Consider the following 15,852-nt stretch of genomic DNA (forward strand, 5'->3'; position numbering starts at 1 on the left):
CTACTCCTTTTGGACATGTGGAACTGTGAACTGATTATGTGATGCATTCAATTGTAATCTGATGCATGTTCAAATGAAATAAAACCATTACCATTAACTATCACACACCCCCTACACACACTGTAATGTCAATAAGTGTCAAATTTACACAAGCACACACACACATTTTCAAGGCATCTTTGATTGTTGACACTACTCGTTAAACACAATTTGCTTTAGTGCAAGGAAACCGACAGTTAAGAAATCCTACCCCCCCCCCCGCCATCAACAGGCAGGTGTTGCTGACTGGCTCCGTTTCTAAACTCAACAACATACAGTACATTATTGATATGTAAACACTGGCGGCTCCTGGGTCTGCTGCATGTACAGTGTTCTCTCGTAGTGGAAAAAAACAGTTGGACACAATAAGAGCATAGTGGATAGCATGGCAATATTTGACCCCACTAAAAGTGCTCCTTGTGTGTCAGATTGCAAGGCCCCCCTTTTAGGTCACCGCATACATTTTTAACAGCGGTGTGTTCACGTCCCATGACCAAAATGTTACACCAATAAATAAAATCTGTATTAGAATGGTGGTAGAGGTCATGGTGCAAACTTATCTTAGGGGGTGTGTCAGGGAGGTGGGCGTACCATTCAATGGAGAACCTCCTTTCCACATTGTTATAGACGCCGCCATTCCACACACCCTGACCCACCCTTGCCATTCAGTTCACTCACTTTCCCAAGATCATATTACGCCTGACAACCAGCTCAGGTGTTGGAAAAACAAAACGAGGCACTAATCCTTCTTCCATCTTTAAGATGGAGTTGAGACGTGTCAGTTGTATTCATGTTATATATATATATATATATATATATATATATATATATATATATATATATATATATATATACATTGCAAAGCATGTCTAATTCAAATCTTTCTAAACAAATGCACCTATAGGAGGAACCCATATAGAGCTTATTTACATGCCATCCATCCTCAAAGCGTGTCATTTAAAGCTGCTTAAAGCGCCCTCTGGTGGATGTTTCAAGCAAATCAATTCATCCCAAGATAGCATGCAGATAGTGAAATATTTATTTTTCATCTTGTATTATGAAGCAGTCCCACTTATTACAAAGAAGATGACATGTGAGATCATGTTGGATCTGGGTGTTCAGTTTCGCTACTCTGTCATCATGTCGGCCCCCTCGCCTCCTGTGGCATCAGAGAGGCTGAGTTCCTCCAGCATGTCCGTCAAGGAGATACGTGGTGCTCCGTCGTCATCTGTGTCACTCTCCACTGGAATCTTTGAGGCATCTGAAAATAAAAAAAAAAAGAAAAAAACGTATACAGTGCATTCAGTGGCCAATTTTCCGACCATTTTAGAGGATTTTCACTCATCTTTGGTCTAATAGTTAAAATAGTTTCTAACTTTTCCCATTATTTAGTAATCAACATATGTATTTTAAAGCCTAAATATCTGGTATAGGTAGGGATCGCTATTTCAACACAGTACTACTACCGAGACCGAGATGAAATGTAAGCTAATGGAGTTGCTGCATGGCCTGTGAGTTTGAATTGAATTTACCAACTCAATGGGGAGTCTGAGTCTTATCCTAAAAGATATAGCCAACCCATCAGTCGGCATCCCAGTGAGAGTGGACATTGTAAGTGTACTTTTTCATTATGTTTTAATTTACCAACGCTTTGTGTTTCGCTATAACTGGATCTATCGAGCACCAAGCGGTATTATTCTCTGCCTCGGGGGAGTAAAAGTAAAGTTGTTGTCGGTTCTCATGAAGTTCACCATGATTAGTGGTGCTCTCTAGGCTGCTGCTGTTGATGGAAGCAGTGTTCGTTGCTATGGGCTGTGTGAAATCAATGAGGCCAAAGAAGGAAGCTCTGGTAATGCGGAAAATGGCCAAAATATTGGAAATAATACATGCTGTCATGAATGTACCTGCTACTACGGAATGTATAGAGAACATTGATGGAGGTTTTTGGACGTGCTTTAATAGAGGGCTGGCAAAATAGGTGCTACCTTTTTATTCCTGTTTAGTTTATTTTTCGTGAGAACGCACAGACAAAAAGTGCAGTTTTCCTTTAAGCTTACACACAAAGTAATGAGAATGTCACTCGTGTCCAGCTACTCACCTCGGTAGATGTTAACATTCTTTCTCAGAGCCTCATCTTCCTCCAGGTCTTCCAGGAAGTCCTGGTATTGTCTGTGGGCAAAAAAAGCCAGCCAAAGGATATTTATTTTCCACAAAGTTATAATAATAGTCGGTTTTGCTATTGTTCTGCCAGTCAATAGAAGTCGGTAATATTGTGTTGTATTTGAAATGACAACAGTAGCCACGTTGACATGGACCCAAATATTCCAATTCCATTCGGGTTATTTGCTCAAACGGAAAGAATCTAACATTTGTATACACCTCAAAGTGCCAATCTGACTGAATATATAATCAGATTCACAGGGGTGGAATATTCCTTTCCCCAATCCGATTGAGGTATCTTGTAACCGATCAATCGGAAAGTTGTCAGACTGTGTTCTTCTTCTTCTGTTGTTTATTGGCAGTTGGCAAGCAGCTTTCGTGTGCATTACCACCATCTGTGGAACAGAATCTAAACACTTCTATACGCCAGTCCAGTTTTATTAAAAAAAGAAAATAATTCTTCTTAAGTAAAAAACATTAGCAAGATTGAACTTTATCTTTTCCTGTTCCCGGGTGCATTCTTTCAGCGAATGCTGAGATATGACGTACGATTGTTCTTCGATTAAAAAAAAAAAATGGAGGCGAGCAATCGGCACTGTACTGCTGCGGAAAGTTTGTTTTTGATTCAAACTAAATTTCAAGACTGGACGAAGGAAAAACTGGCAATACGGAGTTATTCCAACAAGTGAAAGAAAAACTCGAGAAAGTCAGTATCACGTCATGTTGGTGTTTACACTTTACTGCACATGCCAAATTGACTATTCTGGTTGATTATAGCGGCGCATGTAGACACGCGATTGGAATATTCCTTTCCATGTATACCATTGCTTTCGGAAAGGTCATTCGGAAAGAGAAAAACTCCTCATGTAAACGTGGCTAATGCCGCTTCATTCAGAATGATTGATACCTCTCATCGTCTGTGTCCATGCCATCCCGGTCTCTGGCCATCTCCTGCAGTTTCCAGTTCCTGCGCCTCACTCTACGGCTGCGGTCGTAGCTCTTCTTGATGAGCACCTTAGGAAAACACAAGGAACAGTTCTTTTTAGTTGAAACATGCAAGTTAGCGATTTGCCACTAGTGGTCAGTATTGAGTCATTGAGAACAAGTCTTACCACATCAGGTACATGATGAGGGTTCATCTTATTCAGGAACTCATCGTTTACATTGGAATTGGCAAAGTCGAACCTGTCGGCAGCAGAATAGCAACCTGTAATCCTTCCTTCCAATTGGCTACATGTGCGTTCATGTGCTGCTATTCACCCCATGACCAGGTCCCCAATGTTGAGCAGGTGGCCCAAGAATGTGCGGCAGTGGTATTGCTGACTGGTGTCCATCTCCGATGTTTTTTGGACCCACACCTCCGCCAGGGTGTGCTGCAACACATTTGGGACAATAATTAGAGGTTTGGTTTTGGTTACTTGGCACACAATATGAATTTTATTTTATGATTGCAACTGGCCCACACAGTAGCCACGTTTACATGAGGAGTTTTTCTCTTTCCGAATGGAATCTTTCCGAATGACCTTTCCGAAAGCAATGGTATACATGGAAAGTAATATTCCAATCGCGATTATTGCGCCGCTATAATCAACCAGAATAGTAAATGGGGCAGTTGTTGGAATAACTTCGTATTGCCAGTTTTTCGTTCGTCCAGTCTTGAAATTTAGTTTGAATCAAAAACAAACTTTCTGCAGCAGTCCAGTGCCGATTGCTCGCCTTTTTTTTTAAATCAAAGAACGTCTCGAGCTGCGTGTTACGTCATATCTCAGCATTCGCTGAAAGAACTCACCCGGGAATAGGAAAAGATAAAGTTCAATCTTGCTAATATTTTATAATTAAGAAGAATTATTTTCTTTTTTAATAAAACTGGACTTGTGAATGGCGTATAGAAGGGTTTAGATTCTGTTCCACAGATGGCGGTAATGCACACGAAAGCTGCTTGCCAACCGCCAATAAACAACAGAAGAAGAAAAACACCACAAAGAAGAACGCAGTCTGACAACTTTCCGATTGAGCGGGTACAAGATACCTCAATCGGATTGGGGAAAGGAATATTCCACCCCTGTGAATCCGTTTATATATTCATTCGGATTGGCATTTTTCTTTCGGAATGAGGTGTAGACATAGTTTAGATTTTTTCTGTTTGAGCAAATAACCCGAATGGAATTGGAATATTTGGGTCCATGTAAACGTGGTTAGTATCTGCTAAGAACAATTCTCAGAAATTCACTTTTAGTACAAATTCTAATACTAAATATCAAGCCCTTAGTAGAGTGTTCACAACTGCACTACTGTTGGACTTTTTTTACTCCATTGTTTTGTGAGAGGAACATCCATAATGACGAAGCATGTGTCTCTACAAACCCATTCCCTGTGCCATCAATACGCTAACGTTTCTGTCATGTCGGCTGCAATCACACATGCAGCTTCATAAATAACCTAATGGCTCAGTATTGATTTTTTTTTCCCTCCCCACCATGCAATCTGTTCACCAGCCACGCATGAACACCCACTCTCACCTTATTGGACCTCATGCCGGCTCCAGCAGCCAGCTTCTGATCTCTGATGATGTCAATATCCATCACAATAAACTCCTCCAGTTGCCGTGGGTTACAGAGGCTGTTGAAAGGATGGCGCCAGTATGTGTTCCCATCCACCTCGGCAACTGGGAGACAGAAATCCTTTATTATATAATAAGTACAATCATGTGTCATGGTGCAAACCAACAAAGCAGTGATTGTGGCTCCCTTTCATTTCCATGACGCACTTTCAGTTAAAGCAAAAACACAAACATTTTTTAAAGCCGTCGTTAATTACCATAAAAACATGAGCCTTGAGGCCATCTTGTCGTAAGCTAAAAAAAAAAAAAAGTTGTAGAACAGAAATAGCCTGATCTTTGAAGAGTAGCTAAAAGTGCAAGCAGCTTCCAAAATGTCACAACTCTGATGAGGAACACACCAGCGGGAAAAAAAAAAAAAAAAAAGAGGAAAGCGCATCACTACTAATTGCCACTATACTCCCATTGATTAAGCAGCTCTAGCCGTGAGCTGACTTGTGCTAATGAGCCACGACAGCTTGCATAACAAATGTGTGTGTTTTTTTTTAATGCCTCCTCGCATGCGGCGACATGCTGTGTCGTGACTGGAAGCACATGGAAGATAGTGGCGCCGTGGATTTGTTTTGCGAACACATGGCCAGCAGACTGATTTCATCTTAGTGTAGACTTTTACAAAGAACGGCTTCTATTAAAGAGCCTCTATTATGGACACTTTTTCATTTTTAATGATGACTTAAGATTAATATGTGTCCCCAGAGTCTGTTTATAACCACTAAACATGGGGGGGGGGGGGGGGGGGAACATCTGCCTCACTGGTTGGCTCCACTGAGAGAAGATGGTCGTTTTTGAAGTATAATAATCGGTTCATTGGTTCCAAACCCGACTTTCCGTGAAGTAGGTTCCTTCATAATGGAATATTTTCGCAGCTATGACATAGAAAACCTGTTTATGATCTTCTAAACATGAAATAAACTATCTCGCTATCTATTCACATTTATATCATTCTTATTACCCAATATTGTGTAGTTGTTTCTCGTTTATCGCGGCTAATTGGTTCCAGATCATTATAAGTCAATTTCTGTGAAGTAGGGTTCAATATTAATACATTGGATGTTTTCATAGTTACAGGATAGAAAGTTTTTGCCATTATCAGAGCCCTCTAGTCAAGAAATACCACCTCTATAGTCATCTTCATTCATTCATTCATACATTTTCTACGGGGGGTGCTGGAGCCTATCCCAGCTGTCTTCGGGCGAGAGGCGGGGTACAACCTGGACTGGTGGCCAGCCAATCACAGGGCACATATAGACAAACAACCATTCACACTCACATTCATACCTATGGACAATTTGGAGTGGCCAATTAACCTAGCATGTTTTTGGAATGTGGGAGGAAACCGGAGTACCCGGAGAAAACCCACGCATGCACGGGGAGAACATGCAAACTCCACACAGAGGATGGAATTGAACCCTGGTCTCCTAGCTGTGAGGTCTGCGCGCTAACCACTCGGCCACCGTGCCGCCTATAGTCATCTTAAGTCGATTAGTTCTATAGTCTTAGCCAATATAGTATGGATAAATAACAGAAAACACAAGCCCAGTTAACATACTATTAAGAGACTGACGAGTACTTCCTGGTGGCTACTGTCTCATCATTGTAACGTTATGGACACCTTAAAAACCAATCTACCGTCACTGTGGAGACTCCCAATGCACTTCAATCACTTTAATAACAATCCACTCTCTACACTGCTAACGTCCTGCTAGCACTCAGCTACAGTCAACTCTCGCGAGATGATGTCAGACACATCACTTCATATCACATCCTCTGAATGCTTTATATTTGTATATTCGATAATTTTGCTGTTTTTATGCTTTTTATAAATAGGCCGTGTTCAACCATGAAAGAGCGATCATTTAATAATTACCGTAAATTCCGGACTATAAGCCGCTACTTTTTTTCCAAACTTTCAACCCTGCGGCTTATTCAGTGATGCGGCCAATTTATGTAATTTTTCTAACGGCCGCCAGGGGCTCTCGAGTAGAAAAGGTAAGATTAAGACCTGTGGAATATATACGTCGAGGAAGACTGCAACTTCTTGTCTTGTGCATATATTAAATTAGCGTGAACATACCCTCATCATGGAAACTGCAAAAAGTGAAGAAAGTTATATTATTATTATTGTTAAGTTATATTATTAAAACTTTGAAAACTCTCTCTGTGTACCGTCTTTCCTTGTAAATATGTTTACATGTTTTAATGTGGGCACATGCGGCTTATATACAGGTGCGGCTTGTGTATGTACAAAATCGGTTTTCCTCTAAAAATGTAGTGGGTGAGGCTTATAATCAGGTGCGCTCTATAGTCCGGAAAGTACGGTAATTATTGACAAAACTGCGATAGAGTGAGGGTGCGATGTTTGAGCCGCAGTGTAGCAAGGAGCTATATAGTGTGTATGCAAAATGCACAATAACGCTTCTTGGAGCCACATGCTGTTAAAAGACTGGACAAACAATACTCATTAGCATTAAAGCTACACACACACACACACACCAAAAAGCTGGACGTAAAGACACTCACTCTGCAAGGTGTTTGGGTCAATGAGATGGATGGTGCTGGTGACACGGACGCATACGCACACTTGACCCAGGTTCCCCAGGCTCTGGGCCAGCCTTGGTGAAAGGCACACTACGTTGTCCTGACAACAGCAGACAACCAAGGGTCAAAATGACTTAGTAGATATAAGTAAATAGATCAGCATTTAATCACACCTAACAGTTTTTTGGCAGCATGCTTTTTAAAAATACCAATTAACATGTCAGGCGGTGTGAAAACTTGTTTACATGTACTGCAATTTACATTTGAAGCAAAAAGCTGGTGTCAGTGCGTACCTTGCAAACAGGTACTATCTCCACAGAGAAAGTGCTCTTGTAGTTGTACGTGTTTGAGTGGATGTCATGAGAGATAAGACGCTGGGACGTCTTTGATCTAAAAAGGAGGGAAACAAACATTCAGTATATCAGAGACAATATACACGCACGCACACAGGATGGGAAAGTCTGATAGCAAGTAATGCAGCAATCAAGGAGTACATTTCTGTGCAGGAAATTAGTCAAATTACTGGAAAAAAAAATTCTCCGTTTTTGACATCCCAGTTTACATGCAATACAATTATTGGCCATGCACTGTGTGCCTTCCAAAACACTAGATGGCGCTTATGCTCCTTTCAGTGCAGTCAAATGTGTGGCTTTTCTGGTTGACCTGTTAAATCACATTTAAATACATCTTGGTGCAGTGTTGCTCTGTCCTCTTATTATAAGTGACTTTGAGCTTGTTTTCTTTTTGTGGTAGAGCCACTGGGAAATTCCCATTTTCCCTGTTGTTTGGGCTTCTGGTTCAGAGAGCGAGTCGCTTATTTCTCTCGCGAGATCTGGCAACAATAGCTCAGCTGTAAGTCACAGCCCAGTACATCAGTGGTAGGTGCTGTACACTTGAATATTCTTACAGATTAGAAATGCTATGGTTCTTTGTGTATATGATGATAAACGACTGCAGCCGGCAACATCACCTAATGTTAGGTTGTGCCATGTGAAGGACTTCTACGAGCAAACTATCAACTGTCTCTGTTAAAATTATGATGCAAAAGCAATACAGGTCATTGTAATCACAATATGTTGTACAAATTATGTCTACATACAGTTGGCTATTACACAAAACAAATAGGATCAAAGCTCCAGTCAATCACCAAACATGAACATCTAGTAGCAATGTGCACACTAGCCAAACACAATCTAATTAAGGTGTTTAGGGTGGACAGGTAATTTATTTTTAATGATTTAAAAAAAGGTAGCACGCAAATACATCTGTGGCAGTCCAATTTTATTCCAGGCGAGCCGCTATAATTAAATGAGTGAACACTGAAAATAATCCCCATGCTGACCCAATGCTGGGATCATGTGTGTTTTTGTGCTCACCTGCACGGTACAGTACACTGGAGGAAGTCTACCATCTTCTGAGCGTGTTGCTTGGAGCCATAGTAGAAATCGATGCCCTCTGAGATGGACAAAGAAAGAACATTACACCCGGAAGTGACAAAAAAAAACACCATAATGTGCTTCAAAACAACAAGGACAGAATAGAGTGCATATTAAAGTGAGAGATGTTAGCCACATGGTACGTGGTAATTGATACCATCATCATGTAACTGTTATTACAATGACGCATCACAATTAATTTCAGGCATATTTTCTAAAAAAGCATACAACCATGAATTTCTTTGATGTTAAGGGAATTCTGGTGAAGCTTGTGTTTGAGGATCATCTGTTCCAGATAGTAGAATGTCTTTTTGTGAACAGTCTGTTGAACAAAAGGAAAGAAAACACGAGTTAAATATATTCCAAGTGCAGTTAAACAACAGTATCTTATTTGGTCAATCACAATTCATAATCACTGAATTATTTTAAAATGACAGATTCACCATCTCCGTAGAATGCTGCAAGGGAAGTATCAGTTATTGACGCAGTAAAAAACAAATAGCACATCACATGACCTTCTGCCTGACTTGAACCACTGCCTTCCAGAAATCCTTGGCCTCCACACGGTGGCAGTCGTCACACATTTGAGGCTGGATGACGAACTCCACCACAAAGACCTGCTGGAGGATGGCACCATTCATCACCTGGAAAGGTGAAAAACAGCAACAAGTTAGACCACATGCTCAAACAGCATTGGGGAGGGGGTGGGGGGCATTTACATATGGAAGAGCAGAGGTGCTGTTGCCTCATAACAGCATGATGTTAGCTATAGAATTGTAAATTTAACAGCGACCCTGCAGGCCTTGACCATGGTACAACTCATTCATTCATTTTCTATCGCTTTTTCCTCACAAGGGTCGCGGGGGTGCTGGAGCCTATCCCAGCTGGCTTCGCTCGAGAGGCGGGGTACACCCTGGACTGGTGGCCAGCCAATCACAGGGCACATATAGACAAACAACCATTCACACTCACATTCATACCTATGGACAATTTGGAGTCGCCAATTAACCTAGCATGTTTTTGGAATGTGGGAGGAAACCGGAGTAAAACCGGAGAAAACCCACGCATGCACGGGAGAACATGCAAACTCCATACAGAGATGGCCGAGGGTGGAATTGAACCCTGGTCTCCTAGCTGTGAGGTCTGCGCGCTAACCACTCGCCTGCCGTGCAGCCCCCATGGTACAACTCTTACAGTCAAAATAATTTTTGTCAATAAATGCAGTACTGTATATTAATATTAAAAAAATAATTGCATTTTTCATGTAAATACGACTTGTTTTCCACTTTTTAGTAATATGTCAACTTCAGTCTCACTTACGGTTGTCTTCTAAAATGACTTATTCTTATATTTGCTTTGCTAGTCGTATAATTCTATGACATTCTCATAGTATTTCTACAGTTTTCTTTTTTCTTTTCAGTGTGGCCCTAATAATCCTTGACAATTTAGAAAGCGAGCTGGCCTTTAAAGCTCTCTTAAAATGACCCTGTCCAACAGCAAAAAAACAAAAGAGATGTCCCTCAGGAGCGCAGAGCGTGCTTTCTCGTTAAAGGTCATTTGGATGATGTGACAGCTGCTTGTGTGATTTAGACTCAAGAGTCGGATTTCAGGGAGATTAGTTGTGTTTAAGAGTTTCTATTTAAGATGTGAATGTAAGTGTGAATCAATGATTGTTTGCGGACATGTCTACGTATGGGATAGCTTCCATCTTAAGTAAGGACAAGCGACAACGGGAAATGGATGATACTAAGATTTTTGTTGCACTGCTTATGGTTACACTACCTCCTTCTGGATGGTCAATTTCATCTTGATTCTTTTGGAGTGCGGCTCTGTCCAAAGGAAGCCGGCATCAATAAGACGCACCTGGGCGACAAGAGGTGTCGGTGAATTCATGACACAGCATTTTTTTGGTGAGCAAATATATAAATTGGGTATGTTAGTAAGAATAACCCTTACTCTGGTCATAGAGCTTTTAATTTTTTTCAGACATAGCGCAAGAAGCTCCCTGGATTCCAGAGCACACTGCAGCCAAGTGGCTGGAGGCTGCAAGTACCTGCAAAGAAAAGGAAGCTTTATATGCAACACAAATGGATGCACAGACTGGGCTATGCGTACTCCTCAAAATGAAAAACTGCTTGCCTACATTAGCGTCGAACACTGAGACTGCCCCAGCAGGTAAGCAGTACAGTGCAGAAAAAAGGTAACAGCATGAAGTTGTTCATTGTTGTGTGTGTGTTTGATAACGATGTTGTGCATTGAAAGTGTTTAATCTTGAAGATTTTCCAGGTTCATTTATATTGTGTGTGTGTGTTTTCTGTGCTGTATTGTTTGTTTGTTGACTGGACGCCCCCAGTTTTGGACGTTAGTGAATTTATGCTTTCAGTAATAATGTGTCTTCTTCTGGTGTTAGGGGCACTTTGTTCAGTGGTCCTTGAACACACCATTGAGACTTATGTGGACAATTTTCTCCAACACTGCTTTTTATATAATGTCATAATGTATAATACATTTAATAATATATCAAATATGTCTTATTGTGTGGTTTATATTTTTTTTTGTGCAGGTGCAGGGTGTACATGACTTCCAGTCAGATGTCTGAAGAGGTATGCAACGGTCAAAGGTTTGGGAATCACTGATTTAAATGATTCATAGACAATGAACTGAAGAAAATAATACAATAGTAAAAGACATGGGACAAACCGTTCACATTGCTTGCAGAAATGCACTGTGACTTGCTTAGGAATTCCCTCAGAGATGTCCACCTGAGTGCGCAGACACGCCACGCACATGTTGGCTGGGTTCGGAGGAATCGGGACGCCACAAGTGCAGCACAAGCTGAATAGGAACATAAGAAACAACATTACAGATCACATCCATGTCGTCACCAATTGAGTCTCGTAAAGACGTGAGACGCAAGAGGCAAGATACTTTGTCATTAATAATAAGACAATAAGTCCAGCACTAATTGGGTTACACTGATACTGAAGTCCCGACCACCCAAGGGGAGCGTAGCCCCCTATTTGAGAACCACTGTATAACAAAAATATCGAAGATAAACAAAATGGATGGATGGCTAGAATGGGTAATACAAATAGTGCTAAAATAGAACAGAATGCAGTGACCACAGGAAAGTGTCACGGCATAGAAGTAGAATACTGTAATACAGTAGAAAAGTATTCAGGTCAGGAAGAGGATACTGCTCTGGGGAAGATGCTATTCTTAAGTCTGTTTGTTCAAGCTCTAATTGCTATGTATCTTTTGCTAGACGGTACGGGGTCCAACAGACTCTATCCTGGGTTTGCAGGGGGGCTAAGCTGATGTTAGAGACCTCTTTCTGCAGACCGCTAGCATAAACAGCCCAATCCAGTCCAATTTGTGAAACCTGTATTCTGAAAAATGCAAGATATGACCCCTCAGTAACTAACAGTATGGTACCTTGTGCACATAACTGACTCTTTTTAACTAATCAGGTGGAAAAGAGGGGCACCAAAAAGAAGGCCACGCCCAAGTGTATATGAACAGAATATTGATATGATATTAATGACATCATATAATTATGACAAATTTTCAAATCACTTTATTTCACCTTCAAAATATGCGTCGCATTTTTGCCCCTGTGTCCAAAAAGTGCGCATCTGCCAACTGCAAAGGTGGTGTACGGTTGCGCAAGCGTGGATGTGTTTTTATAGGTGACATACTTTGAGTGGAAAAGGGTGGACGCAAACTTTATACGCAGACGAGGCCCCATGTCAGTTATATACATAGACATAAGGCATTGTGTGAGACGTAATAGAACTGTAATTATAAATTACAATAAATTAGTTATTACCTGATATAAGTAGATACTTACATGTTTCCTTGGCTACGTGTGGCAGCAGGCTGTATGTACTCCATTCTTGATAGTTTTGAGAGGATCCTTACTGTGGACACAAACATGAAAAACATTTAAATAATGTGTGAATTGGTGAAATAATTCACTAAAGAGTCCATTATATAGTAATTAACCTAGTAATAAAGACCAGTGCTACCAGACTATTGTGATGTGTCAAAGATTTAGCATTAGCATTAAACGCTAAACAGGTTTTGTTTGGTTAGCCAGATACACATTTGTAGATAATACAATAAAACACATAGAAAGACACAACCATGAAAATAACATACTAAATACAGTATACATACCGGTGTGACGAAGATTAAATCCCTACCACACTTTTCAACCCCACGTTTTCCCCATCGAGATCTCTTCCCGAAAGGCTGAGTGACGTCACGCAGTGCTTGAGGACCCAGACGCTGCCCTGTGTTCGCCTGAGTAAAATGAACCAAAACAGTCTTTAAATTGAATAAAACTATTATTACTTTAACGTGTCAGTTAAACTATCGTTTATATTGTACTGCCTTATATAAGTAGCTGATGTGAAATAAATACTTTTGTGGATGAAAAGACGTACATTAGTCAGTGCTAGTCTCGACATCAAACTAAAGTAAACAACATAATGTAGTTTGAATCAGAAAGATGGCGATTGTTTTTTCTTTAAATACTATTTTTAGTTAAAGAATATGTTTTAAATCAGTGATTTACACATGCACCTGCTGACTGGCTGCGTGAGTGGTGCATTCAAAGCTTTCGGAAATAGTCCTACTCGAAACAATAGTTTCCAGAGTAGAAATTGACTTTTCTTGAAAGCTGTAGTCCATATATTAAATGCAGAATCGCCGGGAAACGTTAAGTGAGGTTCACACTTTGAATGTAGACTCTGGTGGTCACGATATCAGCTTCAAAAGTATTCAGAAAACGGGGCGTTCGTGAATGCACCTCGGTTGTGTATTCTGGCAGCAGAGCTTGTGTACAGCCACAGCCAGTGTGGCAGCTGAGAATGTGACGAGAGTCACAGACCGCTATTTTGAGGACTACGGTACAGTCGCGGAGCTGGATAAAGAATAGGCGCCTCCATAGCTCCATAGGATCCTGGCTCACGCGTCGAAGTCCGGCGTGGTGGACTTTCCTCGAACCCCCCCCTTCCCAAATGGTTAGAGGACAGCCGTTGTCCGCTTTCTTCCACTGCGGGGGTGAAGGCTGAAGTGCTCGGCGTGGACACGCAGCCACCCCAAGTCGAACGTAAAACGTGTTATTAATTTGTTTACATTTTGCTAGGTTCTTGTGGTTTAAATGTTTCGTCACAAACCAGCCTTTTTGAACGCACCAGCCATTGACTGAAATCATCGGCGACTCACGCTCAACCTGCCGCCGCGACTTCCTGCGTGCAAACATAATAAATGATAGAGGATACAATGACCCTGCTGTCCCTATTAGGTCGTATCATGCGTTATTTTCTGCTAAGACCGGAGACCCTGTTCCTGCTGTGTATCAGCCTGGCCCTGTGGAGTTACTTCTTCCACACGGACGAAGTGAAGACCATCGTCAAGTCGAGCCGAGATGCGGTGAAGATGGTCAAGGGGAAAGTGGCCGAGATGATGCAGAACGAACGTTTCGGGGGCCTGGACGTCCTGGACGCCGAGTTCGCCAAGACGTGGGAGTTGAAAAGCAACAACGTAGCGGTGTACTCCATCCAAGGCCGGAGAGACCACATGGAGGACCGCTTCGAGGTGCTCGCCGACATTGTCAACAAGAGTCACCCGTCCATTTTTGGGATTTTTGATGGGCACGGAGGAGAGGTGAGTTTTTAGCAATCCCTTTATGACTGTAGTGCTGTTTTTGTTGCAATATGCTATAATAACAATAGTCAAAGCTTTTATGCCTGACACTCCAGATGACAGGAGTGCTGCAAAAACATTAGGAGTGCTCTGTTGTTTTGAGGAATCTGCTGCAAAAACACTAGTCAAAGATCATCTATATGATAGGAGCACCCCGTTGTGTTTTTAGGACTCTGGTGCTTGAACGCTATTTGAAAATCTTGTATATGACAGGAGTTTTTAGGCATCTGTAATGGTTTAATTTCATTTGAACATGCATCAGATTACAATTGAATGCATCACATAATCAGTTCACAGTTCCACATGTCCGAAAGGAGTAGGAAGAAGCAAAGCTTATTAAATCCTACCCCCTCCATCTGGTACTTTTACAATCAGAAACTGTTACATTTGTTCACTTCCTGCTTTCTGTACTGAAGTACAAGGTGATAGGACCATACAATGACATAATGGGTACCATAGTAACTGTCTGCCACCCTCGGCCATCTCTGTGTGGAGTTTGCATGTTCTCCCCGTGCATGCGTGGGTTTTCTCCGGGTACTCCGGTTTCCTCCCACATTCCAAAAAAACATGCTAGGTTAATTAGCGACTCCAAATTGTCCATAGGTATGAATGTGAGTGTGAATGGTTGGCTGGCGACCAGTCCAGGGTGTACCCCGCCTCTCACCCAAAGACAGCTGGGATAGGCTCCAGCACCTCCCGCGACCCTCGTGAGGAAAAGCGGTAGAAAATGAATGAATGAAAGTAACTGTCTGTGATCCTCTATATCAGTTCACAGACCACATATTGGAGAGACCATTTTGAAAGGACCTCCTTTAATCCATCCATCTATCCAGCCATCAATTTTCCTCTGCTTGTCGGGGGGCAGCAGTCTCAGTATGGAATCCCAGACTTCCCGGTCCCCGGCCACCTCCTCCAGCTCCACAAAGAGGACACCAAGGCGTTACCAGGCCAGCTGTGAGACATAATCCCTCCAGCGTGTCCTAGGTCTGCCTTGGGGCCTTTTCACGACTGGGCATGCCCGGAACACCTCACCAGGGAGGCATCCAGACTAGATGCCCAAACCACCTCAACTGGCTCCTCTCGATATGGAGAACCGGCTCTACTCTGAGCCCCTCCCAGATGACTGAGCTCCTCACCCTATCTCTTAGGGTGAGTCAAGCTACCCTACGGATGAAACTCATTTCAGCCGCTTGAATCCACAATCTCGTTCTTTCGGTCACGACCCAAAGCTAATGACCATAGGTGAGGATGGGAACATAGATTGAGAGCTTTGGTGTCCGGCTCAGCTCTCTTTTCACCACAACGGTCCGGCACAGCGACCGAATTACTGCAGACGCTGCGCCGATCCAC

The 15,852-nt window shown here is 42.0% G+C and overlaps 2 protein-coding genes across 2 annotated transcripts in view; one reads left to right on the forward strand and one right to left on the reverse strand.

Moving 5' to 3' along the window:
- Positions 1–1,060: 1,060 nt before the first annotated feature.
- Positions 1,061–13,087, reverse strand: nmd3 (NMD3 ribosome export adaptor). Its single transcript, XM_058079666.1, has 16 exons — positions 12,970–13,087; positions 12,641–12,710; positions 11,491–11,625; positions 10,747–10,843; positions 10,573–10,653; positions 9,306–9,434; positions 9,022–9,112; positions 8,731–8,809; positions 7,648–7,744; positions 7,337–7,454; positions 4,719–4,864; positions 3,460–3,572; positions 3,312–3,384; positions 3,107–3,213; positions 2,138–2,208; positions 1,061–1,300 (listed from the first exon to the last, which is right to left on the reverse strand). The coding sequence occupies exons 2-16, from the start codon at positions 12,682–12,684 to the stop codon at positions 1,167–1,169; spliced, it is 1,515 nt and encodes a 504-aa protein (XP_057935649.1). The 5' UTR covers positions 12,685–12,710; positions 12,970–13,087; the 3' UTR covers positions 1,061–1,166.
- A 394-nt stretch (positions 13,088–13,481) lies between these two features.
- The window catches only part of ppm1lb (protein phosphatase, Mg2+/Mn2+ dependent, 1Lb), a 42,496-nt gene continuing 40,125 nt past the window's right edge, over positions 13,482–15,852 (forward strand). The window contains exon 1 of the mRNA XM_058079667.1: positions 13,482–14,463. Within this exon, the coding sequence (XP_057935650.1) occupies positions 14,065–14,463 (399 nt within the window). The 5' untranslated portion in view covers positions 13,482–14,064. The remainder of the gene's footprint in view (positions 14,464–15,852) is intronic.

Source organism: Doryrhamphus excisus, chromosome 8, assembly GCF_030265055.1.
Source record: "Doryrhamphus excisus isolate RoL2022-K1 chromosome 8, RoL_Dexc_1.0, whole genome shotgun sequence".
Taxonomy (NCBI): Eukaryota; Metazoa; Chordata; class Actinopteri; order Syngnathiformes; family Syngnathidae; genus Doryrhamphus; species Doryrhamphus excisus.